The 22,871-nt window shown below is 47.3% G+C and overlaps 1 protein-coding gene across 2 annotated transcripts in view; it reads left to right on the top strand.

Moving 5' to 3' along the window:
• The window catches only part of NEDD4L (NEDD4 like E3 ubiquitin protein ligase), a 190,127-nt gene that overhangs the window by 57,749 nt on the left and 109,507 nt on the right, over positions 1-22,871 (top strand). For both annotated transcript variants that reach the window (XM_062019381.1, XM_062019380.1), the window contains exon 3: positions 20,522-20,603. In XM_062019381.1, the coding sequence (XP_061875365.1) occupies positions 20,522-20,603 (82 nt within the window). The remainder of the gene's footprint in view (positions 1-20,521; positions 20,604-22,871) is intronic.

Here is a 22,871-nt window from a genome sequence, read left to right on the forward strand (position 1 = left end):
GGACAGCCTGCAGCGCCACACTGACCTGTCAGCCTGTCGCCCTGTGTGTGGGTGCCCCTCGCGAGGCAGCCGTGGCTGTCCCAGGTCTGCTGAAAACACCCTGTCTCTGCCCAGGGCCGCTGGAGTCACGAGAGCAGGAGCTGGGGTGATGGTTTGGATGGAGGCTGTGAGTGGCAGCAGGGTGCCCGAGCTGCTGAGGTGGAGGTCTGTCAGAAGCTGTGGGTGGCATGAGCCATTGCAGTGTAGGCAAAGGTGGGGAGAGGAAAGCACAGAGGACCGCAGACACTGCCAGAAATAACTGCTTTAGCAGTAGTGGTTTTTCTTGACTTCTCTGAATAACTAGAGCAGGCATGACTTCAGGCTTAGCTTGTGTTCTTGGGTTTGGGGTTTTTCTTGCACTTTTGCTGCTGGCCAGTATAGTTTCCATTGCTGTAAGTGCTTCTTACAGTACCTTAAAAGACAACAGGCTCTGTGTGCATTTGTCACTGTCGGTGAACTAAAGAACAGAGTTGTTTCCCTCTTCACCTGCTGGAAATCCTGGTGCAGGCTTAATGTTTGCAGAGGGTAGATTTCAGTCGAGATGAGTTTATCCAAAAGGTTTCAGATACTCCAATTACTCTTTGTGGGCACAAAAAACAAGAATATAAATGCATCTCCTCCTGCCCTAACTTGTGAGCAATATTTCTTGAAATAGCTCAAAAAATAGCATCCCATGGAAGTCGAATATGTTGTTTCATGCCTGACGGTGTTACCTGAGGGAATGGAAAGCATCCACCCAGCTACCTCTGCCCACATTTTATGAGGTAATAAATTGTGGATTAGCCTTCTAAACTGAATTTTTAATGCAAATGTAACCAGGATGCTGTCATTACTTATCTTCTCTGTCTCCGAGGCTCTTGGGCTGTGGTGTTGGGGGGTGCAAGCCAGCCCTTAGCTCCCCTGTTTGCACAGAGGGAACTGGGGAGCAGGGGGTTGGACTGGATGATCTTTCAAGGTCCCTTCCAGCCCTTGAGATTCTGTGACTGTGTGATTGTGTTGGATGCACCGGTTGCCAGTGAGCGGGAGGCGAGTGTAACTGCCCTGCTTCGCACAGATGAGTCCTGCCAAGGGATAGATTCACTTCTGCAGGGTCTGGTAGGACCAGGCTCACTGCTGGGGCCACAAAGTGCTCTTCTGAAGGAGTCTGTGGAGCCAGACTTGTGTTAGCCCAAGTAACCGTGCTCTGTTTCACAGCATCGGTGCCCTGTGTGGGTGTCTCCTGCGTGAGCTCCTGCTGCTCCATCTCGTTTAAAGCCAGGTCTGGGCCCCCTTTCCTTGGGCAATTATGTTGTCACACCATAAATACCCTTCTGTTACTGGGGGCAAGGAAAGCCACGTGTGCTCTCAGCCCAAAGCTTTGTTTTGGACACGCTGCCAAGAAGCAGTCGATCTTTCTGTATTCTTAGGGCTTTGCTGTGAAGTCACCGCCGGGTGAGCTGGGGACAGGGTGGCAGACGTAACGCTCGGTTCCCTTTTGTAGCCGACTTATTAGAACCGCGAAGAGCGTGCAAGTGCACGTAGCCCTTGTGACTGGCTGTAACAGCCATAGCTAAGATGGGGGTGAGGCAAAATGAAGAGAAAAATCCGTTTTGTTTCTCTGTTCCTTTCCTTTTCCCTGGCTGAAGGAAAGCTGCCCCAGTTCTGATGTTGACTGAGCGTTTCTGCAACACGGCGGCTCTTTTTCTGGGTGACAGAAAACCGAGATGCTGGTTGTTCTTCTGAGAAGTAAATGAAACAATGTCTTTGAACCATTTTATGAACAGAAGGAAAACTAGAATAGATTTCAGTAATACCTCTCAGGAAGCACAGTGCCAGGTTCTCAGCCATGTGGCAAAAGTGAAGGACGCTGGTGGCCGACTGAGGTTTGGCTTTCTTTTTCTGTTCCTTACTCTTCTGAAAGGTATGAACAGAGCTGCAATGTTGGGCTCTTTTGTGAAGAGCTTTGAAGTGAATCTATGGAAGTGTGCTGCTCTAGAACTATGATTTTGTGAATAAATACATAATACTGTGTTTTAATTGAAAATTAATGTGGTCAAATTGATGCAGAAACAGGTCAACATAACGCAATGAAACATAAGGTTTTCTCTTTTAAGCCTGTGATGTTGTTAACGTGTCACACTGTTGTTTACAGACTCTCAGAAGATCTGTACTGATACACTTTACCATAGAAATGAGCACAGGCTTGATGCATAACTTCCAGCATATCTGGATTTTAAGAGCTTGTGTGTCACTTAAAAGTTTTAGGTCTTATTTAAAATCTGTTTCCCCATGCACGTATTTTGAATGACAAACCCAAGACCAAGGTCAGTTTTAGGAGCTGATTCTGGTTTGATAGTACAGAGTATTCCTGTAGTTCAATGGCTTCATCATTTAATTGGAGTGCCTAAAAACAAGTGCCTAAACCCACATTTTTTCTTAAAATCAGAGGTTCCAACAGCACTGTGAGATGTGTCTCAAGTTTGCGGTGCAAAATTGGGCTCTCAGGCATGACAGGCCCTAAACCTTTCTATTCATTCTGATTACTGAATGGTTGAGGTTGGCAGGGTCTCTGGTAGACTCTATAACCAACCCCTGCTCAAGCAGCATCAGCCAGACCAGGTTGCATGGGGTAGCAGACAGTTTGTGGTTGAGTATTGAGCGGCCCGACCGAGCCTTTTACCACTCTCATTGCAAAACACACTTCTGGTGTTCAGATGGAATGTCACATGTTTCAGTTTATGCCCGCTGCCTCTTGTCCTGTCTGAGGGCACCACTGAGGAGTCTGGCTCCCTCATCTTCATGCCTTCCCATCAGCTGTTTTTATACATATAGATAAGGTCCTTCTGAGCCTTCTTTTCAGCAGGTGAGCAGCCCCAGATCTCTTTCTGTCCTTTTATGAGAGTGTTACTCAATCATCTTTGTGTCCCTTTGGACTTTGTCCATTATATCCACAGCTGTCTTGTACTTAGGAACCCAGTACTGGACGTGGCTTTGTCATTGCTGAGCAGAGAAGAAAAATCTGGGCCTCTCAGTTCCAGAAGGACAGGGAGCTGCTGGAGAGAGTTCAGCATGGGGACACCAAGATGATTCAGGGAGTGGAGCATCTGCCTTGTGATGAAAGGCTGAGGGAGCTGGGAGTCTTCAGCTTGGAGAAGAGACTGAGGGGTGAGCTCATTCATGTTACAAACCCATCAAGGGTGGGTGTGAGGAGGCTGGAGCCAGGCTGTGCTCAGTGATGGCCAATGACAGGACAAGGGGCAAGGGGGACAAGCTGGAACAGAAGAGGTTCCAAAGCAACACAAGGACAAACTTGTTCCCTGTTGAGGTGAGGGAGCACTGGCAGGGGCTGCCCAGATGGGCTGTGGAGGCTCCTTCTCTGGACACATTCCAACCCAGCTGGACAAATTCCTATGTGCCCTGCTCTAGGTGATCCTGCTTTGGCAAGGTGTTGGAGTCAGATCATCTTTTGAGGTCCCTTCCAACCCTTGAGATTCTGTGATTCTGTGACCTGCTGTCAATGCTCTGCCTAATGCAGCCCTGGAGACAATTTGCCTTCTTTGTGGCAAGGGCATGTTGCTGGCTAATGGTCAGCTTGGTGTCCACCAGGATCCCTATGTCCTTTTCTTAATGAGTTAATTGAGCTGACAGTTGGAAGTAGTTCTGGAGTGACTGTAAGACTCATGGTGTTACAGCTGACTTGGAGTGATTAACGCTTGTGAAATAGTCCAGTACCCTAGAAACTGGGATATGAGAAAAGTCTGGGAGGAAATTACCCACCTGGTCTTTGGATCAAGTCTAAACACCGAATAAAATGAACTGGAATGACCAAAAAGACATGGGCACATGTTGCATGCAGAGAGGAGCAACTGCGGCTGTGGGAGGCCAAGGCGCGTGTTGCTGCACATTTACAGGTGGCAGAACCTGTGCACAAAGGCTGCATGGGCTGGGTGGCCCTTTCTTAAACTGCTCTCTGAACTTAATTGTAGAATCATTATGGCTGGAAGAGTCCTGTAAGATCATCAAGTCCAACTACTCCCCTCACACTGCCAGGCCCATCACTAAAACTAAACCCACATCCCTCAGCACCTCATCTGTGTGTCCCTTAAATGCCTCCAGGGATGGGGACTCTCCCACCTCCCTGGGCAGACTGGGACAGTGTCACATCCCTCTCAGAGGAAAGGTTTTTCCTAATGTTCAGTCCAAACCTCCCCTGGGGCAAGTGGAGCCCATTTCCTTGTGTCCTGTCATTCATTACTGGAGAGGCTGATCTCTGCCTCACTGCAACTCCCCTTCAGGTAGTTGTAGAGAGAGCTCATGTCTGCTCTCAGCCTCCTCTTCTCCAGGCTGAACATCTCCAGCTCCCTCAGCCGCTCCTCATCAGCCTGTTCTCCAGCCCCTTCACCAGCTTTGTTGCCCATCTCTGGACACACTCCAGCACCTCAGTGTCCTTCTGGCAGTGAGAGGCCCAGAGCTGGACACCGTATTGGAGGTGCGGCCTCACCAGCACCGAGTACAGGGGGACCGTCACTTCCTTGGTAATATGTTTGATATCGTTTTTTATGCATTTTTATAATAAAAGGCAGAAAGTTGTGGTTGAAAGAGAAAGTCTTGTGAGCTCTGGGTTGCCAGCAGTGGCTGTGTGTGGGTGCAGCCATGGCGTGAGCCGCCTGCCCAGCAGAGCTCCTGCACCGAGGCCTTGCGGCGTGGCCATGGGGTGCAACGCCGGGGCAGTTTGAGGCTGGCCACACACCAGCTGTCCTCAAGTCATCTCAGGCCTTGCACTGTGAAATGTAGTTTGGTGTAGAAGGTTTGAGTCAGCTGCTGTCTGCTGAGGCTGGAGGGAGACTGTGGAAAGCAAGGCAGATCCAGGGGGTGAGTCTGAGAAAAGGACTGTGCTGATCGAGGTGTTGCTGGGCTGGGTTATACTTATTTCCACTGGCGTGGTATTCACTGGTGTAATCTCAGGTGTTAAGTAGTAATTCCTTTCTAATTAAGTGGACTTGGACTCATAGATGTTGTTTTCTGGGAACTTTTGGCAGCTTATGGTTCCTGTCTGCTCTGTGTGTAGAAAGAAAGTTTAGTTGGACTGCAGTCTCAGAAATCCTCTTGTAGATAATAAATGCCTGTTGTCTTGATGCTGTAGCCATGCCTGCAGCAGATTTACAAACACTCAATCTCTCTTCAGAACAGGGATAGGTTCTGTTCAGAAGTGTACATCCCTGCATCTCTGGGAGACAGCCCTGGGGAAGGGGCTGCTCGGACAGAAGTTCAGACATACCTATCACAGTTGGATGGAGAGTGGTATAGAGCATTTCTTAGGAATAATAACAGAAGTTTTGTTTCAGGGCAGTAAGTCTGTGATCAGGCATCTTCTCTAGCTGGTGGGGACATTCACATGGTTCTGTTGCCACCTCCTTCAGTACCGTTAATTTAAGATGGACTTGACAAGGGTAGTGGCTGAGAGACCACACTAACCCTGGGGATCACAACACCTTCAGGTCTCATGAGGGAAAGAAAATAGTGAAACCAGATGTTTCAAGGAGAAACAGTGGAGTTAGTCACGTCCTTATCAGCCTGGGAGGGAAAACAAAAGCTGGTACCATAATCACAGAATCACAGAATGGTGGGGTTGGAAAGGACCTTTAGAGATCACCCAGTCCAACCCCCTGCCAAAGCAGCTCCCACCTAGATCAGGTCACACAAGAATGTGTCCAGGTGGAGTTGTAAACCTCCTGAGAAGGAGCCTCCACACCCTCCCTGGGCAGCCTGGGCCAGGGCTCCCTCACTCAAACAGTCTTCCCTTGTCTTTAAATGGAACTGTTTGTGTTCCAGCTTCATCCCATCACCCCTTGTCCTGTCACTGGATACAACAGAAAAAAAGTGCTGCCCCAACCTCCTGACACCCACCAGTGAGATATTTGTCAATATTAATGAGCTCGCCCCTCAGTCTCCTCCAGACTAAACAGCCCCAGGTCCCGCAGCCTTTCCTCACAAGGGAGATGCTCCAGTGCCCTGAGCATCTTGCTGGCCCTGCACTGGCCTCTCTGCAGCAGTTCCCTGTCCCTCTGCAGCTGGGGAGCCCACAACTGGACACAGGACTCCAGATGAGGCCTCAGCAGATGTGGCAGAGCAGAGGGGGAGCAGAACGTCCTTTGACCTGCTGCCCACACTCTGCTTGATGCATCCCAGAAGATCCAAAGGATGATGTTATATATTGTCCAATGTAAATAATTAATTCTTTATTCCTTGTTCTATTCTTCTGTCATTTGTCAGCATGCTACATTTGATCATCCCTAACTTACCTGTACCTTTTCTTCATGGATTGTCTTGAATGTTTGATCTGATGACTCAGCTTACCCCATGCTCCTGTAGAATAATCCTGTGCTTTGTTTAGCACTGAGGAATGGTTCAGTCTGATGATCAGTTTCAGCACTGTTTATCTTTCCATGTAGGCTGTCCTACACAGAGGGACACCCTGTCCTGCTGTGTGAAGAAAGGAATCACTTTTTTCCCCTTTCTTCATTTTCTCAACTGAAAATACATTTGATGTGTCAGCTGGGAGTGGGTTGAAGGGGAGAGTAATGGATTGGTCTAAGGACAGAGGGGCTGAGAGAGCACTGTTCATTGTTGCTGTGTAGTGTTAAGGCTGGCTGTTTGTTCTGGGAGTGTTCCCATAAGTGGGGCAGCAGGAGGAATCACTGTGATGCAGGTGACAAAGAACAGGCATGGGCAGCTGTTCTGATAGACCTGGCATGGCCACAAAGAGCCGAAGGTGCTCAGGTGAGGGTGGAAGGTACTGAGTGACTGTTTGGTTCTTTCAGTTTGCCTACGTTTTGCATTTGACTTGGTTCTGTACAAACTTTCTCTGTTTATGACATAAAATGTACAGTTCTAGTTGAGGATGTATGTTGAATTCCGAGATGATCAGTGTGTGTAGCTGAAGATCCAGTCTTTGGCTATTGGAGACAGAGGCTCTCTGGGAGTGTTTGCTGTCATCCGCTGACACTTCCTCCGTTTGTTTTGTAAACACTGAGGATAAGCCCATGTGAAGCACAGTTGCATCTTTTGCAGGGTGTTTACTGATGCACTGGGCATGTGTTTTCAGAGAGACAGATTCACAGGCTTGTTGATATAAGTGTTACTTGGGGTCTACTGTCTGAATTTCTGATGATAAATTATATTAGGTGAGGAGGTCTTCATGTACGTGTTTTGCATTACTCCATCATCCAGAAGATGTACAGTTTCACCAAGGTAAATACTTATTTAAGATAACTGTTGGACTTCTCTCTGGAAGTCAGTAGGACTTGGCAGTTTCTGTTGCCTTTAAGGTAGATGTTCATAGTGATGTCTGCCCTGGAGAGCACTACTCTAGACATGAGTGGAAGCACAGTGTGATGCTTGGATCCTTAGGTCCATTCTAGCAGTGTGGATTCAGATAGCTGAGCTGCCTGTAAATCTCTGGGCCCTGTGGTTACAGATGCTTGTAGGAAGGAAGTGGCAACAGTGCCTGTCCAGCAGTAGGCACATGACACTGCTCTGCACTCCGAGGCGTTACGGGATAACGTGGCAATCTGTGTCACTTCTACTTTTCTGGTCTGGTTACTGCTTCCCATTAACACATGGTGCATTTTGGGGTGTTTGCAAAATGTCTTTCTCTGGTAGCAAGTTTAATGTTGTTTCCAACTGCACGAAACAAAAGCCTTTATCTGAAAGACGTGAGTGAGCATGGCCAGCAGCTCTGGTGTGCTGTGTGTGCTGAAGTCAGACTGTAGAAGCAGCATCCCAGGAATAAGTGATTTTCAGTGTTATGTTGTCTTCTTTCTTGTCTCTTGGTGGTCTTTAGCCTATGGTAACTGTTTCACCGACTGTGGGGTGGGTTTGAATGGTGCTGAAAAAGAGGAGGAATCACTGTGAAACCTGTTTGCTCTTAGGAAAGACTTCATGTGGCGAGGGGATGAAATGGAAACAGAGCCTTCCTCCCTGCCTGTGAGGGTGTTATTTTCTTTCCTAATTGGCATGTTGCAGAATAAGGATCACTGAATATATTTAGGAAAAAGATAGCCAGCTCTCCTTACTTTGCACTGAAAAGCTCAGGCATAGTAGACTGTCTTGTGCTAACTTTCCTTTTGAGTCTGAATTCAGGATATTTTAATCTGAGGTCGTTTGAAGCCTGACTTTCACAGTGATCTCTCCCAGCTAGATCAACATATATTAGCAAGCAAATCATACTCTTCTCTAAGTTTCAGTTTTACCTCAGTAACTACAGATTAGCATCAGACTTCAGGCAAGAGGATTCCAAAGACTTTGATGTAACTGGCTGATTACTCTTAATTATGCACATGGACAACTTGATCCCTTTTGAACCTGGCTAATTCCCTAACCACAGTGGCTTCCACAGACTAATGATACGTTTCCTTTGCTTTCTGCCTTTTACTTTTGTCAAATGTCACTGTGCCCCCGTCTCAGGATTTGCGTGCCTGTCTGCAGCAGCCGAAGGCATGGCGGCTCCTGTGACCTCTGGCTAGGAGATGAGCTAACAGCCCCGGTGCTGAGCCAAGCTTTCTGAGGATGAGATGACAGTTTACACCTGCTGCATCGGTACTGCCAGTCCTGGCAAAGATAGCTAACATTCATGTTCAGTTGGGTCCTGTGAAATGGCCCACCTTGTCATATCTGGGACAGAAGTGGGGTGGATGGTAGCAGTGGGGTGAGACCAAGGCAGTAGTGTCTGAAATCCTCACCAGACCTGCACTTTGTGTGGTGAGGACAAGTCCCATCGTCCCTGCCTTAGCTGATCATTCTGGTTTCTGTCAACTCTTCCAACAGCCAACACAAGCATTTGTGACCCTTTGTGGCAAACAGGATGAAGGACCTGCATGTGTGTCTATGACAACCTGGACTGAAGGAAGTAATCTTTTAAACCTAAGTTTAACCCAAGTTCATTTCCTTGTCTGTGTCACCTCTGTTGTGCGAGGTACATGTTTGTTGACAGAAGAGAGGGTGGCACAGGGACAGGAGCAAGTAGTGGTGTGCAGCAGCTTCTAGCAGCAGGGCTCCATTAGGGCCTTCAAAGTGTCTGTGAAATTGTGGCCTCTCTTGTCTGTTTGCATCGAGCTGGATAAGCCTGTTCCTGAACACAAGCTGTGTGTGGAGATGCTGCCTGGAAGCTCTGTGCTGAACTTCGTTCCAAAAGTCAGGTGTCAGGTGTTTTGTTTTTGTTCCACCTCCCTGCAGGATTTTAGAACTTGTTGAACTTTTGGGAAGTGAAACAGCACAGGGAGAGTTCAGATCTGGTGGCTGATGTATGCACATTGTCTGGTAAGGCATTCCCTTACCTTTGCTTGCAATCACAAAAAATGTCCTGCAGGGAAATGGGGAAAAACTCCAAACCTTGTTTGCACTTTTGTCTTTTTTTATAAGATCAAAAGATACTCTTTTTCTGAGACATGTTTAGAAAACCAAGCTTTCCTTCATGCTTTGTGAGTTTTCCAGTAAAGGCAAAATGTGAAAGAAATCTGGTCTTGTTAGTCTTTATTAGAACACAGTGTTTTGAAAGACCGACCTGGGAGGGTGGAGACACTGTAGGTGGAGTTTGATATGTAATTTTTAACTCCCTTCTTCACCCACAGGCACTTCTTTGCACCTGTCTGTGTTGTGAGTCATTATCTCTAGCAGCCCTTTGAATACAACCTTGCTAAATTTCTCGTAGTGCCAGATGAGGTGTGAGCCTTGCTTTGGAAGTATAAAACTAGAAGGAAAATGTAAGGCCTGTGAAATGGTGCTGGGGTTTGGTATGGAGAGGTGAGATTTTAGGGCACTTAGACACAGTGGATTGCAGGTTTGGCTTTTCAGTGAAGAATAAGGTAAGAGTTTCTTTTCTTCTTGAAGGCAGATGTGCCTTTATTCTGGTGTGGTTAGTCACTTCATGCTTTGCTGTAGTCACAGTGCCTGAGACTCGTGTGACAGTGAAAGCAGTATCTTGTTTCTCTTTTAGAAAAGCTTATAATGGATTTTATATGGTACAGAGAGGAAAATGAACCCAAGAGGGCTCAGGATAAAATAAATAACAGTGAGCAAATAACAGTGTGCTCGGAAGCACTCTTTGTAGTTGGTTTCTGTATACTGTCATTGTACTTCTCCTTTCTTACAGAGGCAGGAATGGGGACATACACTAGGGAAAATGATCGTTGGGATAAAAATGGTAGTGACCCTAAAAGACAGTTTTGCCTTATAACGTTGTTTTTACTCTTCTTCATAAAAATTGAAGCGTCTCAATGTTATTCTGACCTCATTTAGTGCTGTGTTTTTGGGCTTTGTTTCCACTCTCTGACTCTAAAATTCACCAAGCAAAACACAGGGCTTTTTGGAAGTTGTTGATCACTTTTTAAGCTGTACTGAGCGCAGGCACACACAGTGTTGTCTCTGAGTAATTCCGTAGAACGTTTGCAAGTCCAAGGAACTTCCTCCTGCCAAGTATCATCTGTTTCATCCCTGATGTTAATTGCTGCTCATGGGGCTTCCAGAATTTTGAGGAGACTCACTGAGATGAGTGTTCTTGAAGGTGGTATATTTTACTGATCTTAATTTCTAGATTATACTTGTTGAAGGCATGTGTGCTGTAAAAGTGCAACCACAGTCTGGTTGGAGTAAAGTAGTTTGTAGGAAGTTCTGAGCTGCCGTGAGTAGAGCTGATGCAGACACCTTGACACATCTGCTACTGTGACCGTAGCAGAGGGCTGTCTCTAGGGGCTTGTACCAAATGATATCCATCATTGCTCACAGTGAAAGGGTTTATATAGCAAAGGTTTTGGGATATTGAGCCTTTTCTTGACCCCCATGGCAGTTTAAAAGAGCAGGTCTGGAGAAGCATGCAATAGTGCTCAGCCACATTCTAGCCCAGCTGTTCACCACCCCAGCAGCTGTGTGTTCCAGTATGGGAGATGCTGTTTGTAAGGCATGAATCTTAACATGAAATTAAAGCCTGGAGTAACTGCGAGGGGATTTTGTTGCATCTAACAAGTCGTGCTAGTGGTGGCATTTTCTAACCTGTACAATAACCCTCTTTAAGACTGGGGTAACATAAGCGCTATAAAATGACAAGTGAGTTCCTGTAGGTTTAATTGTGCTGGTGTCCCTTTCCCTGTGCATTTTACTTCTCTTATCTTTAATCTCTTATGAACTGAAGACTACAAATGTAATTGATTTACATCTGAGGTCCGTCATTTTGAGGAGATGTTAACACAGCTCCGGCAGTGTGGCTTGGATGAGTGGAGGTGAGGTGGATGCAGAGCTGCTGAATGACAGAGCCCAGAGAGTGGGGATCAGTGGCACAGAATGGAGTTGGAGGCCTGTGGCCAGTGGAGTTCCACAGGGATGGGTTCTGGGGCCAGTCTGGTTCAACATCTTCATCAACCACCTGGGTGAGGGCACAGAGGGACCCTCAGCAAGTTCCCTGCTGGCACCAAACTGGGAGCACTGGCTGATGCACCAGAGGCTGTGCTGCCATCCAGTGAGAGCTGGGCAGGCTGAGAGTTGGGCACAGAGGAACCTGCTGAGGTTCAACAAGGGCAAGGGCAGAGTCCTGCAGCTGGGGAGGAACAACCCCCTGGGCCAGGCCAGGCTGGGGGTGACCTGCTGGAGAGCAGCTCTGCAGAGACAGACCTGGCAGTGCTGGCTGATAATAAACTGCCCATGAGCAGCAACGTGCCCTCGTGGGCAAGAAGCCAATGGCAGCCTGGGGGCATCCAGCAGAGTGTGGGCAGCAGGGCCAGGGAGGTTCTGCTCCCCCTCTGCTCTGCCACATCTGCTGAGGCCTCATCTGGAGTCCTGTGTCCAGCTGTGGGCTCCCCAGCTGCAGAGGGACAGGGAACTGCTGCAGAGAGGCCAGTGCAGGGCCAGCAAGATGCTCAGGGCACTGGAGCATCTTCCTTGTGAGGAAAGGCTGCGGGACCTGGGGCTGTTTAGTCTGGAGGAGACTGAGGGGGGATCTCAGTAATATTGACAAATATCTCCCTGGTGGGTGTCAGGAGGTTGGGGCAGCACTTTTTTTTTCTGTTGTATCCAGTGACAGGACAAGGGGTGATGGGATGAAGCTGGAACACAAACAGTTCCATTGAAACATCAGGACAAACTGTGTCAGTGTTTGAGTGAGGGAGCCCTGGCCCAGGCTGCCCAGGGAGGGTGTGGAGGCTCCTTCCTTGGAGGGCTTCAGGACCCACCTGGACACGTTTCCTTAGCTTCCACTGCATGTTGCAGATTTTGGTGGCTGGAGAGGTTAAAGCTGCTGTGCTGGCATGTGGCTGGCAATGGGCAACTGCTGCACCGGGACAGCCGCGGGTAACTGCTGCTCCTGTGTGCTTTAGGTAAAATGCCTGTGGGTAGCACTGAGTAGGTCACTTCTCTGTACCAGCTCCCCATGGGAAACATGGGCAGGGTAAAATAGAATCATTATGGTTGGAAAAGACCTGTAAGATCATTGGGTCCAACCCCTCACCTCACACTGCCAGGCCCATCACTGAAATAAACCCTGTCCCTCAGCACCTCATCTATGTGTCTTTGAAATATCTCAGGGACAGCGACTCCCGCACCTCCCTGAGCCTGCAACGCTTAACAACCTCCCCTGGTGCCATGTGAACCCATTTCTTCTTTTCTACTATGTCTGTGTATTGCAGAATCACTCTGAAGGTCTGACTCTTTCATCTGCAGTTGTGGTTTTTCTTTGCAGGAGTCTAGAAAGACAGAGTGGCCTGGGTTGGTTTGTTTCTTGTTTTTAGCCAAACTGAGAGTAGATGTTCTAGTGTTGGAGCTGTGTTATGATGTTTTCCTGACTGGGGTAGTTGAATGTTTTGCTTCTGTCCTAACAGCAGTGAGTTTTCTAAAGCAGGGGTATGGCATTTGTGGTTTTAGGCCTTTGAACATGCAGTGAATTCACTTTATTGGAGGGCTCCCAGTGTCGCGTTTGTTTTCGTTACGGAGGCCTCTCCATGTCCTTGCTTTCCTGAGTCTCTGCCCAGAGGTAAGTGTTGAATTTCCTGAGGAAGTTTTGCAGCTAATGGTGGGGTTTAAGAGGATGACCCTTCCTTTGTCATCAGCAGTAGAAGTTAAAGACAGCATAACACCAGGGTGTGAGAGGACTGCCAAACAGAACCTGGAGAACACAAACCAACCAAACAAAACCCAACCTTAATTATTATACAGTTGATCTGTAACAACACTTCTCATGAAGAGGCCTCTGAAGTGCCAGCTCTGGGTCTGGTGAACCCGGCAGCAGCAGCACAGAGAGGATGTTTGCCGAGCTGCCTTGGAGCATCTACTTCCCTCTTCTCAGCACTTTCAGTGGGCTCATCAGCCAAATCTCAGCCCTATTCAGATGTTGGGACACAGCTCAGTTCAGCATTTTGCAGAAACCACTGTCCCTGCACTCTGGAGCATCAGATACCGCAGCAGAGACACCAGAATCATTCCATTTCAATTTCTTTTATTAAGAGCTGGTGATCTAGAAACAATTTATTTTGCTGTGTTGTAGTTTCATTTAGACATTACCTTAGGGTAAATTAGACCCTAAAATAAGCTGGAACGTGTCAGCTGTAACCAACTGTCTTGTTTTCACTAAGACTTTCCTTTGTATTGACTGATGCACAAACACAGCTTTGTCCAAACCAAGGCACGTCTCAGGAGGATTGACTGAGGTGCTTACAGGACCATTTGCCTTCTGTGATATCTCTGTACACCTAGAACTGTGTGGGGTTTGAAAATAAGTCTCAATCCGTGTTTTATGTGGATGTAGAAGATACCCAGGTTCATCATTGTGGAAGTATGCCTGGTTTTAGCTCTTGCCACAGCTCAGTGTGATTACCATGACACTGCATCCTAATGAGGAAAAATGAGATCATTTTCTGTAGGCATTTGCTGGGTTAGTTACAACAATGTGATGAGGGAAACAGCCTTACCAATGGTATTTCTTGTATATAGCTAATTGCAAGTGGGGAAGAAAACAGGTAGAAATTCATGATGTCAGGAGGTTGGGGCAGCACTTTTTTTCTGTTGTATCTGGTGACAGGACAAGGGGTGATGCTGGACACAAACAGTTCCATTGAAACATAAAGAAAAACACTTTCAGTATGAGTTGAGGGAGCCCTGAGGCAGGGTGTGGAGGCTCCTTCCTTCTCAGGAGGTTTCCAAACCCCCCTGGACACGTTCCTGTGTGACCTGATCTAGATGGGACCTGGTTTGGTAGGGGCTGGATGAGCTCTAAAGGTCTCTTCCAACCCCCACCACTCTGTGAGTCTGTGAAATTCAGTGTTCTGTTCTGCAGTGTCTGATATTCATGTCCTCATCTTTTCTGATGGTGTGAACAGGAATGTGCAGGTGATGATTGGTCTTCGGGTAATAGTTCATTTGGGAAGCTTTGGCCTGGAAGCTGCAGTCTATGAATGAGATGCCTCTCTGCCACTGCTGCTAAGCAAGGTTCGCACTCTGATCCTCAGTTCCTGGAGCTTTCACATGAAGTTCCACAGCTCTTCAGGACAGATCACGAGTTCAAAGCATAGAAGAGAAATTGCCAACTGTCAGATTTGTTTAGGCAGCTGCAGCTTCCAGAGTTGTGAATGAAGCGCTGAATGTAGCAGTATGTAAAGCAGATAACGTGACTTGAAACAGGTTGTTCTATAAGCAGTCAATAAACCACATCAGCTACAGCTTCTGGAGAAGCAACTGCAGTGGTAAACCTCAGGTCTTGTTTCTTTTCTTCTTTACTTGTTTCCTGGTGTTCTGTTTAACAGTTTTCTTTTCCATTTCCTCAATGCTTATTGTTATTCAAAAAGCCAAGCCGAAGAAGTCAAGCTGGCAGTGGCTGTGTGGCTTAGAGATATCCTTCACAAGTGCTCTTCCATTTATTTTCAGGATTGATAATTTGTTGGCAGAGAATGTCAGATGGTTGACTTTAGAAAACCTTGAGATGACACTGTGACTTAAATAAAACCTTCTTCCCTTTCCCTCGGTGCTCCATCCCACCTCTGCTGTGTGTCCTCCCTTTCCTCAGAACAGCAAATGTTAAGAGTGTTTGCATGCTGAAATGAGACAGGGTGCTGGCTGGGCTGGAAAATGACCTCTTCCTCCTCTGGTTCCTTTGTCTCTGTGGTGCTGCTGCGTGTAGCCTCGAGCAGAGCCCTTCCTCCACTGACAGGCAATGCCAAGGCCAGAACAAGTGCCCAGGGTAGAGGGAGGTGAGACAGCAGCTTTGACTTAGGTTGGTGTGTAGTGTCTATCCAGCTACATGTTCATTTTAGGGAAATGAATGTGCAGATTAAGTAAACAATGCCAATCCCTAATTATTTGCATGAATTCCCACCTCACAGCCAGGAGTGATATGGTTTCAGCTAACTCGGTCTGTCCCACTTTAGAGCAGCAGAAATGTCAGTTGTCTGCTGGGGAAAGGCAAAACTTTCTTACTGAAGTTTGTCATACACTTAGTTATTCTCTTTAAGAATATCAACAATCCACACCAAACCCAGAAGATTTGTCCAGGATGTTTTAGCGTTAAAAGAGTCTGGTATTGCTGAGAGTTGATGAGAACAGCAGGTCACACACCAATCCCCCTTGGACTGAGGCAGCTTCAGTCTGTCCCCTATCCCTGTCTTCCACCTCTATTGGACAAGTGCCCAGAGAAGGGCTGGTTTAGGTACTGAAGACTGAGGCAAAAAAGGTGTTAAGTGCCTCAGCCTTTGCCTCATCCTTACTCACTAGGTTTCCCCTTTCATCCATTAAAGGGGGAAGATTCCTCTTGGGCCTCCTTTTGACCCTGATATATCTGTAGAAACTTCTGTTATTGTCTTTTACAGTAGTGCCCAGCTTCAGTTCGAGTTGAGCCTTGGCCCTTCTAATATTCTCCCTGCATGACCTCACCACAGCCCCGTGGGTTGCCTGCCTTTTCTTCCAGAGATCATGGATTCTCTTTTTTCCTCCTGAGCTCCAGCAGAAGCCCGTGGCCAGCCAGGACAGGCCTCTGCCCCACCAGCTCATCTTCTTGCACATGGGGGCAGCTGGATCTTTTTGCTTCAGTTTTAGATATGTCTGTCAACGTCCTGTGCAGTATAATTGCTATCAGGCTTTGATTCCATAAGTAACTAAGAGGGAAGTTTTACAGTTGGATTGAGCTAAACTGGGTCCACGCTTCCACTGAGAGTGAGCTCCCCTGGTCTGAGCTGTGCATTTCTTTTCCTCCCTGTCTTCTGGTACGTTTTACATCTGAAAACTTGTATTTTGTGATTCTTACTTTAATTATGTCTGTAGTGTTTCTTTCGGTCTTAGCAGGTGCCTGATCTGATTGACTCACACTGATGCAGGAATATGTGGCCAGAGGTGAGGGAGAGGATGGACTGATTGCAGAGGCAGCCTTGGACCAGCTGACTAAAACATTCTTAGACGTAGGCTTCATTGTCTAAGCATTGAATTGAGATAGGAACTAGAGCTGCAAAAGAGCATGCACCTGAGATCCACAAATGTGCCTGAATGCTTCAAATGTTAGCAGTCTGTCTTAATGTTGTGCAGGGTTGGAATTAAGGCTCTGATTTCACAGCCCTATCAGGTCCTGAATTTTGCCTTTTAATCCTTCTTCAATACAAATTTGTTTCTTCACATTGGCTTGTGTCAGAAAGACTCTGATTCTTCCCCCACACGGTGGACTGCAGGCTTCAGTGAATGTCTGAGTTCTGCTGCTTCTTGTAACAGGCTCCTTTGCCAGTAAGTATTAGGCAGCACATTAAGGAATTCAAAGTTGTATCAGCATTTCTTTTTAATCACAGTGATGCTCTGTTTTCTTTTAAACCTTGGTGCTTAATGCTGAATTAATTGCAGCTGAAGCAGATGCATTTCTGTCCATCTGCTGATACAAGTAATCAATCCAACATGACATCATGTTTATTCTTACTCTGTTTTCACCTTACTGTGGTATTTTCCAAGTGAAATAAGCATCCAGTATCATGAACATTCAGTTACTGATTTTTCTGTAGTGGTACTACCACAAAATTGGTTTTTAAACATAAAAAACATCAGAGAAATGTATTTGAGTGTCCGAATCTCTGAATGAATTGGTTGGTAACCAGAATGTCTGTGCTTTGTCATTCCTTCGAGAACCCTTAGAGTGGCATCCTGTTGGCTGTGCTGCAGTTTTTGAAGGGAAGCACTGGAACAGTCAGTGCCCTGGTTATACTCTTCTCCTCGTTTCCTCTCTTCAAGCAGAGGCACTGCTCTGGTTCGACCTTTGACATTACACCTCTGAGACGTCAGTCTGTTTCTGCAGAATGTTTTTCTCACAGCTGAGTCCTTTCAACATGGAATCAGAATTGTAGAATGGTTTGGGTTAGAAGAGACCTTTAAAGATCATCTGATGCAAGCCTCTTGCCATGGGCAGGGGCACCTTCCAGCAGCGCAGGCTGCTCCCAGCCCCATCCAACCTGCCCTTGGCCACTGCCAGGGATGGGGCAGCCTGTGCCAGGGCCTCAGCACCCTCAGTGTGAAACATTTCTTCCTTATGTCCAATCTAAGCCTGCCATCTTTCAGTCTAAGACCACTGTTGCCTCCTGTCCTACCTGGTAAAAAGTTTCTCTCTATTTTATAAGCCTCCTTTATATACTGAAAAGCTGCAACAAGGTCTCTCTGGAGCCTTCCCCTCTCCAGGCTGAACAACCCCAAGTCTTCCAGCCTTCCCTTGTAGGAGGAGTGCTCCAGCTCTTGAGATCACTTTCGTGGCCATGCTAGTTTATTCCATAAATCCCAAGTACTGTGAGAGCTGCTCTTAAGGTTGTTGTAGCAATAGAGATTCCTTTCTTCAGATGTTACGGAGTCCTGTAACGTTTAGACCTTCCCACAGATGTGATGTTCTTCTACTGGTACTGGCAAAGATCAAGGAGACTGTCGTCTCATAATCGTGTCATGGCTCCTTCCTCTACATCACTCCTCACTGACAGCTGCTGTCTCCCTGCTGAAACAAATGAGCACGTATTTGGAGGGTTAGAAACCTGCAGCATAGCAACAGGGGTAACAGGGATAACCTGGAGTTAAGGTGAAAGCAGTAACCTCGTCTAGTGGCACGTTTCATATCTGAAAGGCGTCTGACAAAAAGAGCAGTGCGGTCTCTGAATGTCTCTACTTCTCCTTCTAGAAAGAGGAATTGGGGTTGGGAGGGAGATCTGAGGCCAGGTTTGTCTGTGCTGGCTGGTTCTGGCAGCGGTGGGCAGGACTTGCGTGCAGATAAACTCTAATGGAGAATAGCTTTGGTGGTGCTTCTGCTTACTACTGCGTGAAGCTCAAGGCAGCAGTCATAATAACCCATAGCTGCGAATGTAATGTCCACTCTGCTTCACTGCCTTGGTACTTGAACAGAGGCTGAAGCAACTGTGCAGCCCTTTATGACTCTGTTCTTCCATGACCTGGCAGTGAGAAGGCCTGAAAAGCCACAGCAGGGTCAGTGTGCCGTTCAGTGCAGGAGGGTACGTGGAAGGTGGAAACATCTTCATTTCCTTTGTCCAAGGTGTAGTGAGGGGCTCCGTGCCCGTGGCTGGAGTGGGACTGGTTGCAGTCTGGGTGCTGGCTGTTGGGAGTCAGAGAGTGTGTCTGTATCTCCCCCAGATCTGATTTGTGTGGAAGAGTACGTGTGGCATTTGCTAGCTTACCCTACGCTGGACTCCCCCTGCGCAGGAGGCCCTGTGTCTGGGCACAGGTGCCAGATGGAGAGAGGTTCTGTGATGGCATTTGAGGGCCCACGAGCATGGGCTGCCTGTGAGATGTGTGTCTGTCTGCCTGTGAGATGTGTGTGTATCTGCCTGTGAGATGTGTGCCTGTTTGCCTGAGATGTGTGTCTGCCTGTGAGATGTGTGTCTGTTTGCCTGTGAGATGTGTGTCTGTTTGTCTGAGATGTGTGTCTGCCTGTGAGATGTGTGTCTGTCTGCCTGTGAGATGTGTGTGTATCTGCCTGTGAGATGTGTGCCTGTCTGCTTGTGAGATGTGTGTCTGCCTGTGAGATGTGTGTCTGTGAGATGTGTGTCTCTTTGTGAGATGTGTGTCTGTTTGCCTGTGAGATGTGTGTCTGTGAGATGTGTGTCTGCCTGTGAGATGTGTGTCTGTTTGTCTGAGATGTGGGTCTGCCTGTGAGATGTGTGTCTGTGAGATGTGTGTCTGCCTGTGAGATGTGTGTCTGTTTGCCTGTGAGATGTGTGTCTGTCTGCCTGTGAGATGTGTGTCTGTTTGCCTGTGAGATGTGTGTCTGTGAGATGTGTGTCTGCCTGTGAGATGTGTGTCTGTTTGTCTGAGATGTGGGTCTGCCTGTGAGATGTGTGTCTGTGAGATGTGTGTCTGCCTGTGAGATGTGTGTCTGCCTGTGAGATGTGTGTCTGTCTGCCTGTGAGATGTGTGTCTGTCTGCCTGTGAGATGTGTGTCTGCCTGTGAGATGTGTGTCTGTCTGCCTGTGAGATGTGCGTGTGCCTGTGAGATGTGTGTCTGTCTGCCTGTGAGATGTGCGTGTGTCTGCCTGTGAGATATGTGTCTGCCTGTGAGATGTGTGTCTGTTTGCCTGAGATGTGTGTCTGCCTGTGAGATGTGTGTTTGTCTGTGAGATGTGTGTCTATCTGCCTGTGAGATCTGTGTCTGTTTGCCTGAGATGTGTGTCTGCCTGTGAGATGTGTGTCTGCCTGTGAGATGTGTGTCTGTCTGTGAGATGTGTGTCTGTCTGCCTGTGAGATGTGTGTCTGCCTGTGAGATGTGTGTCTCTTTGTGAGATGTGTGTCTCTTTGTGAGATGTGTGTCTGTTTGTCTGTGAGATGTGGGTCTGTCTGCCTGTGAGATGTGGGTCTGTCTGTGAGATGTGGGTCGGTCTGCCTGTGAGATGTGTGTCTGTTTGCCTGTGAGATGTGTGTCTGTTTGTTTGTGAGATGTGGGTCTGCCTGTGAGATGTGTGCCTGTTTGCCTGTGAGATGTGTGTCTTTGCCTGTGAGCAGCACAGTGGGCCAGCCAGTGAGGAGACCTGTGGTGTGGGCAGCAGAGCTCTGGATCTGAGCAGGGATGTCAGATGCACCAGAAGGGTCACACTGGTATCATCACTGGCACCATGCAGCTTGGTTTTAAAGTTCAATAAAACCTTTTCCAATACAATTCCTGTTCCTTTCCGTGTCAACCTCAAGTGATTAGTTAGTGAGTCTCTTCTAAAACCCATGGCACGCTCATTGCAGTGGACTGTGACATGTCTGCTTGTGAGCAGCAGCTGTGTGCAACCAAGGGATCTTTGTCCATAGCACCAGGACAAAGCTGCAAGTTGAATTGTCTTTAGTGCTGTGCTCAGTATTTAACTGAGCATGTTCAACCATAGTTCAGTAGCTTACTGTGGTTACTGGGTTTCATAGGAAAGAGTTTAGAGCTGCTATTGTTATCCAATTAAATGGCAAATTTGTGTTGAAATGATATTTGGCTGTGAAATGATATTCCCTTTAACAGTGACATCTTCTTTTGCAGTGACCCGTATGTGAAGCTTTCCTTGTACGTAGCAGATGAGAACAGGGAGCTCGCTCTCGTGCAGACAAAAACCATTAAGAAGGTAAGTATGAGCTCTCTTTTCGTTCCATTGCTCTGGGAATATTACAAATACTGGCACACAGGTCTATAACGTAACACAACACTTAGTTACGCTGTTGCACACATGTATAGCAGGTGAATAATGTCACTCTTCAAACCAAAACAAGCAGCACATGCATCTTTTCAGCAGGCTGTGTATTATTCCCTAAACCTTGGCTTATCAAATCTTCCTACACCATTATCTGTTTCTTTTATCAGGGTCCCATTTTAATGAAAGACATACTTGAAATAAAGAACTAAGGAGCTCTGCTTTAATTGTGCTTCGTGTCAGAAGCACAGATGATCCTTCTTTAATATTCCCTTTCAGATCTTCAGTTTGGAAAGTATTTTTTTAATATGTGAATTTAAAATAGACAAGTAGCAGAAGGTGTGAGAAAAGCCTGGAAATGCACTGAGAAGGTTTCGGTTTTTAATTAAAACCAAAATTATGGTTTCTTATTTCACACCAACAAAAATCCCACCAGGGCATGTTTGTCATTTTCTGAGCCCCTGGATTATAGAAGGATTTCTTCCTCTAAATTTACTGATGGTGGTGTCAGAAAGGAAAAAAGTCATAATCTATATGAAAAATGAAGGGAAAATAACGAGTTGTGTTTTCATGAGGGTATTTAGAATCAACAGAGATTCAGCTGGGACATTGTTTAGCGGTGAGCTTGGCAGCGTGAGGCCAATGGTTGGGCCCAGTGAGCTTAAAGATCTTTTCCAACCAAAACAATTCTGTGATTCTGTGATTAATGCAAAACAGAACCACAACGAAAAAAAATGTTATTGGAAATAAAACCCAAACCAGAGTGCTGCTGGTGTAAATCCAGAGCATCCAGCCCCACGAGAAAGCCAACGGGGAATCCTGCAAGCGTGGCAGAGCCGCGCCACGGCAGATCCGCTTCTCACAGCACCCAGGGTGTGTTTGGTGTTGGAAGAAGAAGTGATTTTAGAAAGATTCCCTGGCTAGCCATGGGTGCTTGTTTCATAACAGCGCTTTTGCTTCCACGGCACCCTCTCAGATGGCTCCTTACAGCTCACGTCACTTTCGGTTCTTGTAAAGTTTTTAGGCGTTAAAATTTTTGAGGAAAACAGTAAGTTTTGCCAACAGGACTGCACAGTGTGTTGCCATAGTAACAGCATGGACTGTGGCATTTTGCTTTCCTTAAATAGGCTCGAGATTTATCGCCAGTTCCATGCAAGGCTGTGGGAGGTTTCTTGTGATATGTGTACCTCGTTTCTGTAGAGTGCGCTGGCTGTCGCGCCATTTGCTGGGGGGCAGTCGCGTGGAATTGAGTCCTGGTCTTGAAAAGCTAATGAATGGAAAGTGCCTAGGCCTGACAGGTCATTTTCAGCCTGCTGTGAAATACCTGGCTGTTGAATCTCAGCTGCCCTGCTCTTGCAGAAGGCCAAGCTCGATGTGGACTGTCTCACTGTGGAACAGCAGCATTTATGAAAACCTTTTCAGCCGGCACTCCTGTGGCTGTGTACTGATAAGGCTTTCTCACATTGTAAAGGGTAGATGACTAAAATGAATGCAAGGTGAAGGTCTATTTTATTGTTTAAAGCATAATTTGGAGCCAGCAGCAATATGGGCTCAGACTTCACCAGCTGCTGAATGGACAACTTGTTTCATCTGGAGAGAACTCGGCGGAGGTCGGACACTCAGGGACTCACAGAATGGTTGTGGTTGGAAAAGAACTTTAAGATCAAGATCATCAAGTCCAACCACTGACCTCACACTGCCAAGCCCACCACTGAACCAGTGCATCCCACTAACGTTTACTTGTGGTTCCTGGTACTGCCGGAGGCTCACGGTGGAAGGAAGAAAGAAGTCAGGCTGTTGGCAGGCCAAGGGCCCGCTGGCAGATCCTCTCTTCCTTGCAACTTCTGCACGTGAAGCAAAAGCCACACCTGTGTGCTCATCCTTGCAACAAGGGCCAGGAAGACTTTGTTTTCCTTATGGCCTCCTTCAAGCCTCTGGAAATGCCAGACTCACCCTGACTCGTGGCTCCCCGCTGAACCTGACCTCTCCCCTGGTCAGGAAGCTGGCCACCCTGTGCCTGGCCAAGCTGGGTCAGGTTTGCATTGATGCAAGGGAAGCCTGTCATGCCCTCTGCCCACTTTGCCAAAGCTTTGGGGTTCCTGTCCCAGGGGGTTTGGATGCAGACAGGTTCCCCTCCATACGATCAGACTTCAGGCTGTTTGTGGCTGCTGTGTAGGAAAACTCCAGCCACAGAAGCCGTCT

Source organism: Colius striatus, chromosome Z (genome assembly GCF_028858725.1).
Source record: "Colius striatus isolate bColStr4 chromosome Z, bColStr4.1.hap1, whole genome shotgun sequence".
NCBI lineage: Eukaryota > Metazoa > Chordata > Aves > Coliiformes > Coliidae > Colius > Colius striatus.